Source organism: Asterias rubens, chromosome 22, assembly GCF_902459465.1.
Source record: "Asterias rubens chromosome 22, eAstRub1.3, whole genome shotgun sequence".
Classification (NCBI taxonomy): domain Eukaryota; kingdom Metazoa; phylum Echinodermata; class Asteroidea; order Forcipulatida; family Asteriidae; genus Asterias; species Asterias rubens.
In genome coordinates this window covers 3705238-3726073 of record NC_047083.1, presented here as the reverse complement: position 1 = coordinate 3726073, position 20836 = coordinate 3705238, and the positions used below count along the sequence as shown (strand labels likewise).

Here is a 20836-nt window from a genome sequence, read left to right as displayed (position 1 = left end):
CGCAGTGGTAGAATTAAGCAAGACAGTTCTCTAAGAACAAACTCTACCTGGCAAGTAGATACACACATGGTGTTACCGCAAACCAAATATATATTCACTGTGTAACATCGTGAACAGAAAAAAATGATGTTCAAATGTTGACTTTGAGTCTGCAAAAAATTAACCAATCTTTGCATGTGCTGATGATGAACAAATTTGAAAATCTCCCTGATTGTGGAAACTTTGTCCCTATTATGTTGAATGTTTTCCTAAATATCTCCCGGATTGTTGTACAAAGCTCCCCGATTGAATGGGCCATATTTTAAAAAGCTGTCTTCACTTCAGATATAATAATTTGGTAAAATGCTTACTACCAATTCCATCTTTTATAACAAGTAGGATTTCGGACGAAAATCACATATTTTTCTTTGTGGAGTCACAGGCCTGGAATTCCAACTTTGAAAGGGCAAGGCCATTTCCATTTTGCAAAGGGCACTTTTATTATTCAATTTTAAATTCAATGGGCAACTTTTGAAGGGGCACCAAGGCCAAGACCAGGGGCATAGGAGGCCACTGGATCTGTGGCCTGATTGTGATTCACAGGGCCCAATTTTATAGAGCTGCTTAAGCAAAAAAATCTTTGCTTAGTAAAATCAGATTACCGGCTAAGACTCCACTCAATTGTTATGCTAAGTACACAACAGCTAAATATTAGTCATGGCATGACATTTTTGCCAGTAACATGTGTAAAATAAGCAAGCTATTTTCGTGCTTAAGCAAATTTTTTGCTTAAGCAGCTCTATGAATTTGAGCCCAGGCCTGCAGCCGATTCAAAAAAAAAAACACGCACCTGCGTAAGTCCACTTTGTGCAACGTTTATGCTGCATCTTAGGCCATAAACATTGGCAAGTGGAGTTGCGTAAAGTTTTGTGAAATCGGCTGCTGGAGTCATCACCAAAGATTGATCCTACTTTAGGTCAGTCTCTACAGACAAAATATTCTTCAAGATGTCATGACTGAAATTTACTAATATAATCTTGGAAGTCAAATCCCTACCATGGTTTCTGGAATGGCCAAGAAAAAATAATGTGCTATGGGTATTTTTAATTTAGAGAAATTTGTGATATACATAGAATTGAAACAGACGATTTGATTTCTTAGGCATTTCTAATTGTGTTCTCGTTTTTCAATTCGCACAAGACTTGCACACTCTTTAACATTTCCCTGTTATCTTTGGACAATTATTATTTTAAGTGTAAAAAATATAACAGTAAATGTGTGTAGCTATATTATTTATTTTAAAGTGTGGAACGTATCTGTATTTTTAAAATGAGATTAATATTAAAATAAGATTAATTAACGAACCTGTTCAACTAATTTTAAAAGAAGAAAAATAAAGCCTAAGTGCTTATGCCTAAGCAATGGCAATCCTTAAAGGCACTGGACACCTTTGGTTATTGTCAAAGACCAGTCTTCTCACTGGAACTTGCGAGAGAATAATGGAAGAAAAAACAGCCTTGTCTCTACATTGTTCGTTACTAAGTAAGTTTTTATGCTAACCATTATTTTGAGTAATTACACGATTTCCAAATACTAAAACTGCCTTTGACGGGAAAACCTGTTCATTAAAGGCAGTGGACACTATTGGTAATTACTCAAAATAATTATTAGCATAAATCCTTACTTGGTAGCAAGTTATGGGGAGAGGTTGATAGTATAAAACATTGTGAGAAACGGCTCCCTCTGAAGTAACAGAAGTTTCGAGAAAGAAGTAATTTTCCACGAATTTGATTTCCAGACCTCAGAATTAGATTTTGAGCTCTCGGAATCAAGCATCTGAAAGCACACAACTTTGTGCGACAAGGGTGTTTTTTCTTTCATTATTATCTCGCAACCTCAACGACTAATTTGGTTGAGCTCAACTTTGCATATGTTGAAATACAGCAAGTGAGAAGACTGGTCTTTGACAACTACCAAAAGTGTCCAGTGTCTTAAATAGGCAAGTGTTCCTTTTACCTTCTTTGGACTTTGATTTTCTTGAAAAGGAAAAAACAACATTTTCTGAACCTGCAATTTATTTTAGAATAAGTTCAAAAAGTAGGGTGGCGGTTTAGTTTGTTATTTTATAACCTTATTTTGGACCTATAACACTCTTAATTGTCATGTATATTCATCACAAAGAGACAAGACATCGCTAATACAGTTTCTTTTCTTGAATCCAATTTTGATCAGTAAAAATGTCAACAAAATTAACTTAAATCAGAAAAAAATTGTTTGTGTTTAAACGATGCGGATACTATAAATATTTTGTAGACATTTTGTCTTGGATCTGTTGAGTTGGTCCATGAAAAGCGTTTGAAACTGATTGTTATAAAATTCATATGGTAAGAAAGTTTTTGACTCCATAAAATGGCCGATCTTGTTAGTTTGCAAAGTTAAAGGAACACGTTGCCTTGGATTGGTTGAGTTGGTCTTTGAAAAGCATTTGCAACCGTCTGTTATAAAATGCATATGAGTAGGAAGATGTTGTAAAAGTAGAATACAATGATCCACACAAACATGCCTCGATATTGCACGGTTTTCCTTTTACCTCGTCGACTAACGCGGTCGGCCATTTATGGGAGTCAAATTTTTGACTCCCGTAAATGGCCGACCGTGTTAGTTCGCACAGTAAAGGGAAAACCACGCAATTTTGAGGCAAATTTGTGTGGATCATTGTATTCTACTTTTAAAACATCTTTCCAACAATATGCATTTGAAAAAAAATCTGATCCAAGACAACGTGTTCCTTTAAAGAAAACCCACGCAATTTCGAGGCATATTTGTAAGGATTATTATTCTGCTTTTAAAAACATCTTTCTAACCATACAAACAGTTTCAAACGCTTTTCATGGACCAACTAGCCCTATCCAAGACAATTTTATGGATCTTATTTTTATTTCTTCGACATATATCTCCATGGGTTATTAGCGAATTAATTAGTTGCTGATTGAAAAACACAATATTTATGTTTGTTGTGAAAAATACCATTTTAATTCAGAGTGTATCAACAATTTAATCAAAATTTGTCAATTGTTGTACATTGTCTTAATTCAGGAAAGTGTGAAATATATGTATCTTGCATATAATTTACTTATCATTTGAATGTTATTTGCACGTCATTAACATGTCATACATATACTTTGTATGTAATTTACAGTTCATTTACATGTTTACATGCTTTAAGTTTAAGTACAAACTCTATATGAAATCCAACCTGAGGTCAAAAGCTAGCCGGAAAGTTAAAATTAATTCAGAAGTGATAACATTATACTTTCGTTTTACTGAAGTGATACCAGTTTTTAACCCATTTTTATCTCATAATATTGTCAGAAGATGCACCTTCATTAAAGGCTAAGCTTTATAGGCACTTGACTCTATTTGGTTTAAAGGCAGTGGACACTATTGGTAACTACTCAAAATAATTATTAGCACAAAACCTTCCTTGGTAACGAGTATTGGGGAGAGGTATTGGGGAGAGGTTGATAGTATGAAACATTCCATTGTGAGAAACGGCTCCCTCTGAAGTGAAGTAGTTTTCGAGAAAGAATTAATTTCACACGAATTTGATTTCGAGACCTCGGATTTAGAATTTGAAGTCTCGAAATCAAGCATCTGAAAGCACACAACTTTGTGTGACAAGGGTGTTTTTTCCTTCATTATTATCTCGCAACTCCGACGACCAATGGAGCTCAAATTTTTACAGGTTTGTTATTTTATGCATATGTTGAGATACACCAAGTGAGAAGACTGGTCTTTGACAATTACCAATAGTGTCCAGTGTCTTTAAAATATAGTTAGAATAACAACTTACTTGGTAATGAGCAATGGATAACTGTTGAAAGTACAAAACATTGTGAGAATTGGCTCCCTTGTTGTTTTTAAGAAAGAGGTTATTTCTCACTCAAATATTTAAAGACTTCAGGCCTTAAGATTAGGCATCTGAAATGACACAATTGTGGGCAATAAGGGTGTTTTCTTTCATTATTCTCTTGCCACTTTGATGACCAATTTAGTTGTAATGTTCACAGATTTGTAATGTTAGAGAACACTGGTCTTTGACACTCGTGACCTAGACCAAAGATGCCCAAGGTCCCAATGTGAAAGGAGTTTTGTGAAATAATTTTTAGTAAAAAAATAATCTTTCAAAGTGAAATTTGAAACATTACATCGTTGGACTACTTGATAATCTACAAAGTACAAAAGCTACATAGATTTTCTTTTGGTATAAAGCTTTTTTTTAAGGCAGGGTATACTTTTGGTAATAGGAGACTTTCCAACGTTAGGTGGCAGCAGACATACCGGGTAAATTTCCATTGTTTACGTAGTTCTGAACATGCGCATAATTCTGAGAACGATGGATTTACCCGGTAAGTCTGCTACCCTCTATCGTCCCAGTTAGTCTTCCATTGAAAAAGACAGGTACTCTCACTTAGTGCACCTAACATATGCATAGAATAACAAACCTGTGCACAATTTGGGCTAAATTAGTCAACAAAGTTGAAAGAAAATAATGAAAGAAAGATAGCCCTTGTTGCACAGAACTGTTTGTTTTCAGAAGTGCCTGAGAAAGGCCTTCTGATATTCAAATTTGTCGGTAAAAATAACTACATAATTCAAAGGGTGTCGTTTCTAACAATGTTTTTTAGTATGGGCAGTTGATCTCCAGTGCTCTTTACCAAGTACGTTTTAATGGTCATTAATTTTTGGAGTAATATAACCAAGGATATACCCTCAACTTAAGTAAGGTTACCCATTTTGTTTAAAGTGAATTAATTAACACTCTCGTTTGACTACTAATTGAAACTCTGGTTAAGTTTTACAATTCAAATCGGGCGTTGTCTCATCAGATAGAATTGTAAAATAATTTCAAAGAGAATTAAAAAAAAAAGGTATTCTTTCTTTCATTTATTTATTCATTTCGGTTGTATGATAATTATTGAAAATATTAAAACTGAGAAATATTGAATATTGAAGTGATCTGTGAGTTTGTTTGTTTTATGTTTGAATGTTAACAAGTTTTCCCCTGGGCCAGCCCCCTCCCCTCTCTTACACACACACACCCACATTAATTGTATACTTTTGTCTTGCCTGTAATGAGGGCCCAAAACCAAAACTTTCTGGTGCGGCATTTTTTAAGCTTAATTTTGATGTTCTTATATACTTTTTGCAGTGCTTTTTAAGTGGCTCTTTGAGGGACCAGGGACCAATTTCATAAAGCATAAGCAGAAAAACAAGGCTTAGCAATTTTCCTTGCTAAGCAAAAGATTATAATTTGAAACCAGTTGAAACAATGTAAACTTAAGGCAATTTGGCCGGTAACCTATATCAGCTAAGACAGATTTTGGCAAGTTTTTATATAAATGGGCGGTATGTAATTAGTGGGCCCAGTTGTTTATGGAGAGGGGTTTGGCTAATTGTTTCTAGAGGAATTTTATAGAATCGGAGGGAACCAAGTGTTTGAATAGGTGAATATGAAGACAAAAGTTGTAAAACCTCTGTTGGTTGTGTGACACCAATGAAACAATGAAGTGTATTTAGTTTCCCAGAGTCTATCTGCCGAATTCCCCATACATTTTTGTCTGGTCTAAGTAATTCCCATCAGATAAAACTGAGGCACCCCCCCCCCCAAAAAAAAACAAGTAATTTACTCATGTCTATGAAGAGCTTGTTACTCATTTGATCGTAGTTTTAGGAATTTCCCGTATAACTTGAAACATCCCAAGGCTTTGTTGTGCAGTGAGATGTGCACATTGCGCACGTAGTCGAATAACTAGACTTAAGTAAGTCTGTTTGTTGATTATGGTGGGTTTTCGTTTTTTTCTTTTCTTTCTAGAATGTGGATAAAGAAGTGAAGACGAATGTGACTAATTAGTTGTGCGTTTTTTATCTTCAATTTGCCTGACAGCGTTTTATAGGTATTTACATTTGCTTTTAACATTTATGCTGGCATTGGTGTTTTATATATCGATATAAGTAGACTTGATAAAGTCTAACAAAACATCCAGTCGATTCCCGAAACTTGTGGAATTCTAAAAATAAGTTGAATGACGCAAACGTCATCAGTGTTATGTCCTAGTTATGTATCACTCCGCGTTTAGCAACGAAGTCCAATTTTAGTTACGACTTTTATATGATTTGTATAACTACTTATGTTCCATTTATACATTTTAAAGGAGTTTTGTTGTCCGAGAATAAGAAATTATCAAAATTGAAGTTAATAATTCGGTTTATTTTGGGTACTAATGTTTCATAGGTGGAAGTGAAAAAGCTAGGATGACCCCAATGACCTGATGCAATCGCGCCTTAGATTTGTGCATGCACGCTAGCTCTGTGTGTACAATTTTGCACATACTAAAAAACATGATTGAATAAGACACAACGATTACGAAATACTCTCCAAAGTGTGATTAAAATGGCGTCGATATTTTCAAGTCAATACTACCCTGAATGCTTTGAAACTGAAGAATCATATACAGAGAATTTCACAACGTGGGACCGAGCCGATAAAGAGACTTTGAGTGAATATTCGGCAGGACGAATGGACAATTTTTGTCAACGTGGTCTTCTGCATAGCCATAGGACAGCGGTTAAAGTCGACCGTTTAGACCCCTTACTTCCTGTTCAGTTTCTTCAGATTAATTCCTCTCTGATTGACGGAATACAGACCAGACCTGTGTCAAGTAAGCAATAATGGATTAATTACAGTGACTTGTATTACTCCAGTGGACACGAAATCCCTGCTAACCACTTTTCAAGATGGAGGAATTCGAGAGAGTGCGACCACCGCCCATCGGCATATGGCAGCAGAAACAGTGTAGAAATCGTCCTGGATGGTTTTCCAAAAGTTCACATTCCTACTGCAAAAACGATGTTAAAACAACTAATTTTCATCATCAGAATAGCCTTGGAAAAGCCGCATCCCTTATGAGACTTAGCAGCACAGGAGATACAGTTGAGGATATAGCAGATTTTAGGAACTTTGATCCATCAATTATTCGAGGGAGTGAGTCGAGGCCGGCTGGAATTTTTGACAGAATCACAAAGTTTGCTGTGTCAGCATCTAACAACATAACAAGAGGTTCATCAATGAGTTTAACACAGAGGCTACCAGGGAAACCTGTTGAAAGTCGAGTCGATCTCAACATTCTGAACGAAAAGTTTGATCCGTCAAAAATAGAAATGGAACGTCCTCGAATACAGAATGCGTGGGTCGTGCCCATGGCCTGCCCTCAACCGCAGTTGGGTATGATGAACGGTTTTGTGAAAGAAGGAGTTTATCACCCGTTTCAGCGACGCACGGACTACCCAGACAGACAACCTGGTATGGACGCTTTCAGTTTCTTAAACGTCGGGCCGTCTAATCATCAGGCGCATCACTATCGCAATCAAGTACACCCCTACCAGAGGTGGAATCATCAACTACATGTACCCAATCGACACCCCCTCGCGAATTCGGTTTCTCGTCACTTGGACTCTATTTCCTGCAATCCGTTACTTGCCTCGCCGGGAACGCCAAACTCACAGAGAGCTAAGATTAGCGACTCCACCCGCTTTCGGGATAAGTTTGTTGATCCGAAGTTCCAACCCCAGAGTCATAAAGGTTATACAGAGGCCGAAGGTCAAGATAGAGGTCACATAAACCATGTGATGAAACAACAGCCAATGATGAGTCATCGACAAAATCAAAACAAATCGTCAGGATATGTGTCTGCGATGCCCAATCCAGGAAATTCCAATCAACTTAATAATAGAACACCAAACCGATGCACTCTGAAAAACCACAACAGCTGCGCTTCATCCAAGTCGGGCAAACCCACGACAGTTTCTTCAGGGTGCATTTCTTCAAAATCGCCAGAGCATCAAACCTTGCAACAATCTGATGAAAAGGTCATCAGGAATGAACAGTTAGTAAGACCCAGCGATGACAATGATGACCAGCCAAAACAAGTGCTTAAAGTAGATGATGTCAAAGGTCGGACAGAATTAAAAGCAAACCAAGCCGGAGAATTAGAGTCAAATGTTGCATCATCTGTTGTGGACGAACGCTGGGAAACAAATCACCATAAAACAGCTGAACCGGATACCAACCAACAAGGCACGGAGGCAAAGTCCACTGATGATAAAGAAACTAGCTCGACAACCCAAACAAGACCATGTGATGAAAATAAAAACAAACAGCCATGTGATTCAAACATAAACACCACAGAAGAGGATAAACTCAGAAAAGTACCACAAGACAAATCGTCCAATGATTTATCCACAAATCATAACTCGACCCCATCCTCCAAACCACTCCACGAGTCTCTCGCATACATCCTCGCTGAAACTGTCTGCGACGACGTTAGCGATTCGGACTGGGACGTCGAAGACTCACCTCCAGATAACTGCGACTTCTTGAACTGTTGGAACGACCCGTACAATCCTCTGAATGGCTGGAAATGTGAGAGTTACTCGACCAAACAAACGACCCCGGAACCAGTCAAGCATGACTCGTCGCTCAGAGATGACGAGTTGGACTCCGGGATATACTCGCTGCAGGCTCAGCAGGATGAAGCGGACAGTGTGAGCGACAATGAACCGGAGAGTGAGGAATGGATTGACCAAGACTCAAATATCTCAAACTCAAGTGAGAAGTGCCTCACTGAACAATTGAATTCACTCAACTTGGTGTCGGACGAAACAAAACAAAGTTTGAATAAAGTACAGACTCAAGAAGTTGATGATTTCGATGTTGCCGGCAGACCAAGTGAAAATTCCATTGAAAATTCCAGTGAAACGGACAAGTCCGTCTCGTCTAAATCCTCAATGCTTCATCCGTCTGTTTTGTTTATACTCGGCATCAATGAAACGGATTCCGATGATGATGATGACGACGATGATTTTGATGATTTTGATAATTGTTCTTCTGACGCCAAGCGTGATGTGTCGTGGGACCCTATTCAACGAATCCATGATCCGTTCAACCCACTACAAGGTTGGAAGTGTACGTTGGCGACACCCCAAGCTAAGGCACATGCCACGCCCCCTCCTCTAACCATCACGTGTACAATACCAGACAATTTGAGCACAGACATTGATTCGTGTCAAGAGACCACAAACTCTATCGAAGAAGCAAGGCCTCGAATGCCGGCGACAACAGCGCCCTCGACCGCCGTTGGTAAACCAACTCTGAAGCATGCACCAAGTGCGGGATGTTTGAGCAACTTGTCGGAGACATTGCGATCGGGATTGTCCAGTGTTGTCAAGAAGGTGTGTGTAAATAATTATATCACACAAGTGCGAGAGGAATACAGAAAAATATTGCGCTTTTGTGTCCAATTTTAAACAACAAGATGGAAGGATGATTTGGATTTAGGATGCAAACTCGCTATACGTCTCTGTATTCCACAAGTTCATGCTTGAACAAAATGTTATCTTCATAAAGCAATTTTTACTGACAGCTTAAAAAATATAGCAACTTGGTTCTCCCATGCACAAACTTTTCACAAAAATCATAAAATAAAACCATAGAATGGCTCAGATTGCAAAGTATAACATTTAAAATCTAAAGATAAATGCCAAGCCATACCAGCGCCCTGTGGTCTTGTTCATGAAGAGGCCTTTTGGAAATCAAAGCTTGGGGCTAATTTTCAAGAGTATGTACATGTACACATGTACATTGTAGGCTCCATCGGCCTGATTGAAGCATGTCTTGAAAGCATGTCTTGAAAGTACAGTTTTTCTAAGAACATATAACTTCTTAAAGACACTGGACACTATTGGTAATTGTCAAAGATCAGTTTTCTCACTTTATCTCAAAATATGAATAAAATAACAAACCTGTGAAAATTTTTAGGAATAATAAAAGAAAAAGTTGTGTGCGTTTAGTTGGTTGATTTCGAGACCCCAAATTCTAAATCTGAGGTCTCGAAATCAAATTTTGTGCAAAATTACTGATTTCTCAAAAAACTACTTCACTTCAGAGGGAGCCGTTTCTCACAATGTTTTTTATCATCAACCTCGCCCCATTACTCCTTACTGAGTAAAGTTTTATGCTTACTTAATTATTTCGAACAGTGTCCACTGCCTTTAAACCTATAAGCCCAAGCCGTCATGTTAAAAAGTGCCATACTGTACATGTAGTTTTGTATTCATTTGTTTGTATTTTGTTTGTTTTGATTATCATTTTTGATTGTTCGCTCTGCAGGTGCATTTCTGCAAAGGCTCTCCTATATTCATCAGCCCAGAGATTCCAATGTGGATGTCGGAGTACTGCGCCAGCCGCAAAGGACCCTGGGAAGAGATGGCGCGGGATCGCTGCCGATTCATGCATCGTGTCCGTACCACTGAGGGAATGATCGGTCATGTGTTCGAACCGGAACATCGAGAGCGAGTTCAGAAGCGCCTTGAAGCTTGTTGATGGTCTTGTACGCATACATGTACCTGTTTTTTAGTAAGTTAGTTGGAAAAAGATTTGTTTGAAGGCACTGAACATTATTTTTTGGTAATTTGCAAAGACCTGGGGTGGATTTCACAAAGAGTTAGGACTAGTCTTATCTCGAGTTAGGACCAGTTACTCGTCCTAACTTAGGACTATCCATGCAATTTGTATATCTCCTAGGACTAGTCCTTAGTTAGGACTGTAGGGCCACTGATTTTCTGTCGCCATAGCGAAAACAAAATGTCTGACATTTTGTTTGTGGATTGAGAACGGTCACGTCTATAGACTTGTTCCCAAGTCTTTGATCATGCTGAAACAGCGCCCTCTTGTGGATACACTCCTGTCATTAGCCTACAATGTGGCTGATGCAGATAATCAACTGCAGTTTTAGACTTGGAATCAAGTCTATCACACCATGTGCATTGATACTGCAGTCACAGTGCAACCTTTTTACCCTGACTACATGTTTTTGTTTCATCGAACAGCAGTATACAAAATAATCCACAATTATAAATATAAAAAAATTAAAGTATTTTTTTGAAATTTGTCAGTTCAAATGAACATTTTACGAAGTCAACAGTGCAACTTATCTCAAATTGAATTTTATAAGTGTGTCCCTGGGTATTAAAAAACCTTTTATCTAATTAAAAAAACATGGAACGGAATTTTTTGTGCCTGAAACGGAATTCATGTTTTTGCCTAACGGAATTTGCACTTTTCTGAAATGGAAAATCAGTGGCCCTAGGACTGGTCTTAACTCTTTTTGAAATCGACCCCAGTACTTGTATTTTCACTTGGTGTATCCCAACATGCATAAAATAACAAACATGAGAAAATTTGGACTCCAATGGTCATAAAAGTTGCAATAGAATAATGGAAGTAAAAACACCCCTTTGTTGCAGTGTGCTTTCAGATCAGAGTAAAGGGCTTCAGGCGTGAAGTATATCTCAGTATTTGAATGCGAAAATACCTCTTTCTAAAAAATTATGTAACTTCAGAGGGAGCTGTTTCTCACATTGCTCTCCATTGCTCGTTACCAAGCTACTTTTTATGCTAATTACTTTGAGTAATTACCATAAGTGTCCAGTGCCTTCAACTACCTATTAAGCTTGGGCGATATCGATTTATTTTATTCACGATATATCGCCGACAATATATCGCGATATTCGATATAATCGCGATTAATGATATTTGACATCATCAGTCTTAAAACTCCAAGTGAAAGTTGTAGAAGAGACAGTCCTAGCATAAGAGAGGTGTTCTAATGACCTATTTGTCTGGTTTTACTCCAAACCTATGGGGTGCAAGATGTCTCAGCTAGCAAATACATCGCGATATTTAATCGATATATCGATATATCGCGATTATTGCGATATATCGCGATATATCGATATTTCGATTAAAACCAAATCCATCCGATATCGAAATCGTTTCCAAATTAATATCGCGATATTCGATAATATCGTGATATCACCCAAGCCTACTACCTATAGATGTATTTTGTTTTGCCGGATTAGTTTATGCACCCTTGAATAATTATCATTTATTCATGTCTCATATTAATCGTCTTTTGAAGACTTTCTTCTGGTACGTGTAGCTTGCTATGGGGGTAAAAGGAACTTTGCAAAGGGCACCACAGCAAATTGCTTTGGGTGCAGTATTATAGGCCTGTGGAACCATTGCCCTCTGTAGCCCTGGTCTTGTCCCTTGGCGCCCCTTTCAAAGTTCCAATATAGAAGTGCCCTTTGTGAAATGAAAATGGCCTTGCTCTTTGAAGGATTTGGGTACTTTTTGTTACACAAAACACAATGTCCACAGATTTACATTAAACTTACACCGTTTGAAGATAATGATAGTAGAAAGCGTACCTTAAAATATTAGTTGCTGAGGTGCTGTAGTTTTTTGAGAAATGATTAAAACAATGTCATGAAAATACGTTTTTACATGCTAAAATAATTTTTGTCTCATGATCACTGAGACGAAAATTATTTTCATGACATTGTTTTACTCATTTCTCAAAAACTACATCACCTCAGCAGCTAATATTTTCAGGGAAGCTTTCTACAATCATTATCTTCCAACGGTGTAAGTTGAGTGTAAATCTGTGGACATTGTGCTTTTTGTCCTACAAAAAGTACATGGACCCTTTAAAGACGAAATTCCAGTCCTGCTTATGACCTCGGTCCACCAGTATCCTCAGCTCACATGTCACTTCACACCAAATGTTTGAGGCGTGGATTTATAAGATTGGAATGCCATGATCTTTGCTTTGAAGGGAATGTTTAGCTATCCTGTTAAACCTACAAGCACTGTCCGGGGGCCCAATTTGATAAAGCCTGTAAGCACAAAAGCGTGCTTAGCACAAGAAAACGATTGCTGAGCGGAAATGGGCTACCATTGCTGCGACTGGTACCATGGTAATTCAGGCCTGATACTTCACTGAGACAACGAAGGCGATTGCCTCGGTGCCCCCCGGTCAATGCCTTGGTGCCCTTGAACTGCTTCAATCTGAAGAAATTTACAATTTCCTCATAGGGTGCCCTTTAATAAGGAGAAAATGCCTTGGTGCCCTTGCCCTTTCATTTACGAGGCAAACAGACCTGGTAATTTCTTGCTTTGCCAAGAAATTTGCTAAGCAGAGTTTTCTGTTCTGTTTTATGTGTGATACTTACATGTAGCAGGTTTGAATTGTGAGACTTGAACTCAACATTTGAACATCATTCTTGTGATGTGTACAAATGTGTTTTGAACCATTGCCCAAAATGATTTGTTTATTTGATTGTGTTTTTAATAGTTTTGTTCAGTTACGTTCTTCTACTATCATAGCTCTATTCAGTCATTACGTAATCAATAATTTTAAATGTTGTAATAATGATATTTTAAAGCAGTATTTATGAAGTACATTTAGTGAAAGTTTTTAAAAAGTTTGATGCGTGAAATCTCATCTGATGAAATAAATGCACATTTTGTGGATACGAACAAGTTTGTTCACCAGATCCCAAGTTCATAGAGCTGCTACAAGCATAAAAAGAAGCTCAGCACCCAAAAAAATTAAGCTCACCAGATTATGATTACCAGACAAACTGTTATGTCACATGTACGATCCGTGACTGGCGGGCCTGATACTTCACGGAGGCAACGAAGGCGATTGCCTCTGTGCACCTTGGTGCCCTTGCAATTTCCTCTTAGGGTGCCCTTTACCAAGGAGAAAATGCCTTGGTGCCCTTGCCCTTTCAAAAACGAAGCATACAGGCCTGGACTGGTGTCCAGCTCATTTCTGCTAAGCAGAACTGTTTTAAAAGCAATATTTTGTGCTTTTAAAAGCAGATCTATGTTATTTGGTCCTGAGCTTTCACAAGATTTCACAAAACCCTCGATGAACTTTGTAAGCAGAAAATATTGCTCAATAACATTACGTCAGCTTGCTCAGTAGAATTTAGTAGGAATTTGGAACCAGTCACAGTTTGTTCATGTGACATGTTTGGCTGGTAATTCTGGTGAGCATAACTTTGGTGTGCTAAGCAACTGTTTATGCTTTAAAGCCCGTGTCCACGTTTGGTAATTGTCAAAGACCAGTGTTCTCACTTGGTGTATCCCATCATAACCATAAAATAACAAGCCTGTGAAAATTTGAGTTCAATTGGTCATCGAAGTTGCGAGAAAATGGTGAAAGAAAAAGCACCCTTGTTGGACGAATTTGTGTGCTTTCAGCTAGGAATAAAAGACTTCTAGCTTGAAGTCTTTTATTATTTTAGTGAGAAACTACCTCTTTCTCAAAAACTACGTTACTTCAGAGGGAGTCGTTTCCTGCAATGTTTTATACTATCAACAGCTCTTCAAATGCTCGTTACCAAGTCAGTTTTTAAGTTAATATTTGTTTTGAGTAATTACCAAACGTGTACCTTCCCTTAAAAGGCAGTGGACACTATTGGTAATTACTAAAAATAATTATTAGCATAAAACCTTTCTTGGTGACGAATAATGGGGAGAGGTTGATGGTATAAAACATTGTGAGAAACGGCTCCCTCTGAAGTGCCATAGTTTTCAAGAAAGAAGTAATGTTCTACAAATTTGATTTTGAGACCTCAAGTTTAGAACTTGAGGTCTCGAAATCAACCATCTAAACGCATACAACTTCGTGTGACAAGGGTGTTCTCTTCTTTCATTATTATCTCGCAACTTTGATGACCGATTGAGCTCAAATTTTCACAGGTTTGTTATTTTATGCATATGTTGAGATACACCAACTGTGAAGGCTAGTCTTTGACTATTACCAATAGTGTCCACTGCCTTTAAAAGCTAAAGCAGCTGTAAGATATTGGGAACTGGACTTCTCTTTCACATGTCAGGGATGAGATTTGTCAGAATTTTTTCTGAACTCAGACTTTTTAAATCGGCCTGGTGAAAAAAAAATCAGCCGTTACTTTTTCCCTAATTTAACAAAATCCTGCTCTTTGATCTACTTCCCTGGTGCTGATAACACTGTTCCTAAAAGCTCGGTGGAATCTATAACTCCAGGGGTTACCGTACAGGTGGAAAAGCAAAAATTTCAACATGCATCAGCAGAATTTGTATCCTACATGTGCTTGTGTAGGTTCAGACTTTTTTGTGAGCAATTGACTCTTATCCCTGACATGTACAGGGCCCGATTTCATAGAGCTGCTTAAGCAAAAACTTTTGCTAAAGCAAAAACATCCTTGCTTAGTAAAATCAGATTACCGGCCAAGACTCCACTCAATTGTTATGCTAAGTAAACAACATCTAAATACCAGTCACAAGCAATGTATATGGCATGACATTTTGGCCAGTAACATGTGTAAAACAAGCGAGCTATTTTCTTGCTTATAAGCAATTTTTGTGTGAAATTGGCCCCAGGTAAAATAATGTAGACATTTTTCCTTTTGCAAAACTCGGTCATTATTCGTGTGAAAATCGACAGCTTTCTATTATTGCTATTGCATGACAAATTTACATGTATCAACTGTTGAACTAACTACTTGGCTAGCATATTATGTGTGTGGCAGATGTTGTATTGATAATACATGTAATTACATGATTCATGATTGATTTATACGCAGCTATTTTAACGAGGGAAATATTAAAATGTAAATAAAATTACTTGCTTATTAAAAAGGATTTTGTTTCAGTCATATCTTTGTTTGTTTTCCTATTTTGACTGGTCATAATGTTATCTGCTGATAATTGAAGTCTCAAAAGTCTACAAACGTGACCCATGGTTTTAAATATAAAACATTGAAAACTAGAAGCACTGATGTTTCGGATTTTGACAAAAACGCAAGACTAACCCCTTGTGCTTTTTAAGGCCGAATATAGTTCACAAGGCCTCGTACACTTTTTCGAGCGAAAAGTTGTGTACATTTTTGAGCGAAAAGTTCACAAGGCTATATAGACATGACATTTTTTCAAGCAAAGTTTGACAAATAGACTTTTTCAAGCAGAAATTGAAAATTCACAGAGCTACACACAATGTATATATAGCCTTGTAGACTTTTTTAAGGAAAAATTCACAAGTAGACTTTTTCAAGCAAAATTTGACAAGTAAACTTTTTCAAGCAAAAATTGACAAATTCACAAGGCCTTGTAGACTTTTTCAAGCAAAAATTGACAAGTATAGACTTTTTCAAGCAGAAATTGACAAATTCACAAGCCTTGTAGATTTTTTCCAGCAAAAATTGACAAATTCACAAGGCTATATTATAGCCTTGTAGACTTTTTCAAGCAAAAATTGACAAGTATAGACTTTTTCAAGCAAAACATTACTAATTCACAAGACAAAATTGACAAATTCACAAGGCTATAGCCTTTTCAAGCAAAATTTGACAAGTAGACTTTTTCAAGCAAAAATTGAAAAATTCACAAGGCTATATATATATAGCCTTGTAGACTTTTTCAAGCAAAAATTGACAAGTAGACTTTTTCAAGCAAAAGGTTACTAATTCACAAGGCTATATATAGCCTTGTAGATTTTTTCAAGCAAAAATTGACAAATTCACAAGGCTATATGCCTTAAAGACTTTTTCAAGCAAAATGTGACAAGTATAGACTTTTTCAAGCAAAAATTGACAAATTCACAAGGCTATAGCCTTGTAGACTAAGCAAAAATTGACAAGTAGACTTTTTCAAGCAAAAAATTACTAATTCACAAGGCTATAGCCTTGTAGACTTTTTCAAGCAAAAATTGACAAGTAGACTTTTTCAAGCAGAAAATTACAAATTCACAAGGCTATAGCCTTGAAGACTTTTTCAAGCAAAATTTGACAAGTATAGACTTTTTCAAGCAGAAATTGACAAAATCACAAGACTATAGCCTTGTACACTTTTTCAAGCACAAATCGACACATTCACAAGGCTTAAATTTTCACAGGTTTGTTATTTTATGGATATGTTGAGATACACCAACTGTGAAGGCTAGTCTCTGACAATTACCAATAGTGTCCACTGTCTTTAAGTTTTCGGCCCAAATCTGATAACACTGCTAGGCTCACCCCCTTGTGATTTCTGTTTAGTTTTGGACCTAAACTTCATCAGTAAAGTTTTCTTAAATAAATATACCATTTCCCCAAAAGTAATAGACCTCCGAGTTTAAATAATAATGACACAGTCATTTGAAAAATACGTCATGAACGGAGTGTTTTTAATACTGAGGTTGTTTAAATTGTGTTTTACTAACTATAAGTCTAGTGCATTTACTTACAGAAGCAGATAGGTCGTAGCTAAACGAAACATGCTTTAGAGTGGCAGCCACGAGATCCGGGTTCAATTCCCGCGGGTGTCGTTTTTTTTTGTGTATTTTGGTTGGACGCAGTGAATTATATAAGTAGGGTCTAAAACCACCTTCAAACACCAACGGGCACTGTGGCGACACAGTGCACTGGATAGTTCAATTGCGTGCTATCCAGAGCTGGTACACCCGGTTCGAATCCTACCCGTACCAAGAGGGACATGACTTTTACTGCTGGCACCAGTAATGGATTGGGGTCCGTCATGTCTATCCCCAAAATAGGTAAGGATGAAGATATTCCGGGTGGGAGAGTAAAGGAGGGACCGGGATGTCCAATCCCTTAAGGGTTCTAATGGGTGATCACCACGCTGGTTTCGATCAGACTTTGAGTCCCCTGAATGCCTGGTCGTCACTCTGACTAACTCTTTGCACAAAATTTCTTTAACATTATTTAAGTTTTACAACTAATAATACCAACAATTATTTATAACCAGTTATTTATAACCAACAAGCTATAGCCTTGTAGACTTTTTCAAGCAGAATTTGACAAGTATAGACTTTTTCACGCAGGAATTGACAAATTCACAAGGCCTTGTAGACTTTTTCAAGCAAAAAATTGACAAATTCACAAGGCTATATATAGCCTTGTGAATTTGTCAAGCGAAGCGAAAATCGACAAATTATAGGCTATATAGCCTTGTGAATTTGTCAATTTCTGCTTGAAAAAGCCTTGTAGACTTTTAACAAGCAAAAATTGACAAGTAGACTTTTTCAAGGAAAAATTGACAAATTCAGCCTCGTAGACTTTGTCAATTTTTCCTTGAAAAAAAAAAGTTTTTGCAGGAAAAAGTCTACAAGGCCTTGTGAATTTGTCAATTTTTGCTTGAAAAAGTCTACTTGTCAAAATTTGTCAATTTTTGCTTGAAAAAATCTACAAGGCTATAATAGCCTTGTGAATTTGTCAATTTTTGCTTGAAAAAATCTACTTGTCAATTTTTGCTTGAAAAAGTCTACAAGGCTATAAGCTTGTGAATTTGTCAGCTTTTGCTTGAAAAAGTCTACAAGGCTTGTGAATTTGTAAATTTTTGCTTGAAAAAATCTACAAGGCTGTAGCCTTGTGAATTAGTAATTTTTTGCTTGAAAAAGTCTACTTGTGAATTTTTGCTTAAAAAAGTCTACAAGGCTATTATAGCCTTGTGAATTTGTCAATTTTTGCTTGAAAAAGTCTACTTGTCAAATTTTGCTTGAAAAAGTCTACAAGGCTTGTGAATTTGTCAATTTTTGCTTGAAAAAGTCTAATTGTCAATTTTTGCTTGAAAAAGTCTACAAGGCTATAATAGCCTTGTGAATTTGTCAATTTTTGCTTGAAAAAGTCTACTTGTCAAATTTTGCTTGAAAAAGTCTACAAGGCTATTATAGCCTTGTGAATTTGTCAATTTTTGCTTGAAAAGGTCTACTTGTCAAATTTTGCTTAAAAAAGTCTACAAGGCTATAGCCTTGTGAATTTGTGCTTGAAAAAGTCTACAAGGCGTGAATTTGTCAATTTTTGCTTGAAAAAGTGTACAAGGCTATAGTCTTGTGAATTTGTCAACTTTTGCTTGAAAAAGTCTACTTGTCAATTTTTGCTTGAAAAAGTCTACAAGGCTATTATAGCCTTGTGAATTTGTCAATTTTTGCTTGAAAAAGTCTACTTGTCAAGTTTTTGCTGGAAAAAGTCTACAAGGCCTTGTGAATTTGTCAATTTTTGCTTGAAAAAGTCTACTTGTCAAAATTTGTCAATTTTTGCTTGAAAAAATCTACAAGGCTATAATAGCCTTGTGAATTTGTCAATTTTTGCTTGAAAAAATCTACAAGGCTATAACCTTGTGAATTTGTAAATTTTTGCTTGAAAAAGTCTACTTGTCAATTTTTGCTTGAAAAAGTCTACAAGGCTATAAGCTTGTGAATTTGTCAGCTTTTGCTTGAAAAAGTCTACAAGGCTTGTGAATTTGTAAATTTTTGCTTGAAAAAATCTACAAGGCTGTAGCCTTGTGAATTAGTAATTTTTTGCTTGAAAAAGTCTACTTGTGAATTTTTGCTTGAAAAAGTCTACAAGGCCTTGTGAATTTGTCAATTTTTGCTTGAAAAAATCTACAAGGCTATAGCCTTGTGAATTTGTCAATTTTTGCTTGAAAAAGTGTACAAGGCTATAGTCTTGTGAATTTGTCAACTTTTGCTTGAAAAAGTCTACTTGTCAATTTTTGCTTGAAAAAGTCTACAAGGCTATTATAGCCTTGTGAATTTGTCAATTTTTGCTTGAAAAAGTCTACTTGTCAAATTTTGCTTGAAAAAGTCTACAAGGCTTGTGAATTTGTCAACTTTTGCTTGAAAAAGTCTAATTGTCAATTTTTGCTTGAAAAAGTCTACAAGGCTATAATAGCCTTGTGAATTTGTCAATTTTTGCTTGAAAAAGTCTACTTGTCAAATTTTGCTTGAAAAAGTCTACAAGGCTATAGCCTTGTGAATTTGTCAATTTCTGCTTGAAAAAGTCTATACTTGTCAAATTTTGCTTGAAAAAGTCTACAAGGCTATAGCCTTGTGAATTTGTCAATTTTTGCTTGAAAAAATCTACAAGGCTATAGCCTTGTGAATTAGTAATTTTTTGCTTGAAAAATTCTACTTGTCAATTTTTGCTTGAAAAAGTCTACAAGGCTATAGCCTTGTGAATTTTTCAATTTTTGCTTGAAAAAGTCTACTTGTCAAATTTTGCTTGAAAAAGTATACAAGGCTATAGCCTTGTGAATTTTTGCTTGAAAAAGTCTACAAGGCTATAGCCTTGTGAATTAGTAATTTTTTGCTTGAAAAAGTCTACTTGTCAATTTTTGCTTGAAAAAGTCTACTTGTCAATTTCTGCTTGAAAAAGTCTATACTTGTCAAATTTTGCTTGAAAAAGTCTACAGCCTTGTGAATTTGTCGATTTTTGCTTGAAAAGATGTACAAGGCTTGTGAATTTGTCAACTTTTGCTTGAAAAAGTCTACAAGGCTATAGCCGTGTGAATTTTTGCTTGAAAAAATCTACAAGGCTATAGCCTTGTGAATTAGTAATTTTTTGCTTGAAAAAGTCTACATGTCAATTTTCGCTTGAAAAAGTCTACAAGGCTATAGCCTTGTGAATTTTTCAATTTTTGCTTGAAAAAGTCTACTTGTCAATTTTCGCTTGAAAAAGTCTACAAGGCTATAGCCTTGTGAATTTTTCAATTTTTGCTTGAAAAAGTCTACTTGTCAAACTTTGCTTGAAAAAGTCTACAAGGCTATAGCCTTGTGAATTAGTAATTTTTTGCTTGAAAAAGTCTACTTGTCAATTTTTGCTTGAAAAAGTCTACCTTGTGAATTTTTGCTTGAATTTGTCAATTTTTGCTTGAAAAAGTCTACTTGTCAAATTTTGCTTGAAAAAGTCTACCTTGTGAATTTTTGCTTGAAAAAATCTACAAGGCTATAATAGCCTTGTGAATTTGTCAATGTTTGCTTGAAAAAGTCTACTTGTCAAATTTTGCTTGAAAAAGTCTACAAGGCTATTATAGCCTTGTGAATTTGTCAATTTCTGCTTGAAAAAGTCTACAAGCCTTGTGAATTTGTCAATTTTTGCTTGAAAAAATCTACAAGGCTATAGCCTT

At 36.5% G+C, this 20836-nt stretch overlaps 1 protein-coding gene across 1 annotated transcript; it reads left to right on the top strand.

Moving 5' to 3' along the window:
* The first annotated feature begins 6262 nt into the window (after positions 1–6262).
* On the top strand, positions 6263–10556 carry LOC117305272. Its single transcript, XM_033790113.1, has 2 exons — positions 6263–9270; positions 10208–10556. The coding sequence occupies exons 1-2, from the start codon at positions 6778–6780 to the stop codon at positions 10418–10420; spliced, it is 2706 nt and encodes a 901-aa protein (XP_033646004.1). The 5' UTR covers positions 6263–6777; the 3' UTR covers positions 10421–10556.
* The last annotated feature ends 10280 nt before the right edge of the window (positions 10557–20836 follow it).

Bases quoted from the DNA above. Each gene is read 5' to 3' on its own strand.
- LOC117305272 (XM_033790113.1), top strand. From the start codon at position 6,778: ATGGAGGAATTCGAGAGAGTGCGACCACCGCCCATCGGCATATGGCAG. The intron at 9,271-10,207 runs GTGTGTGTAAAT...TTCGCTCTGCAG, and splicing joins TGTCCAGTGTTGTCAAGAAG to GTGCATTTCTGCAAAGGCTC.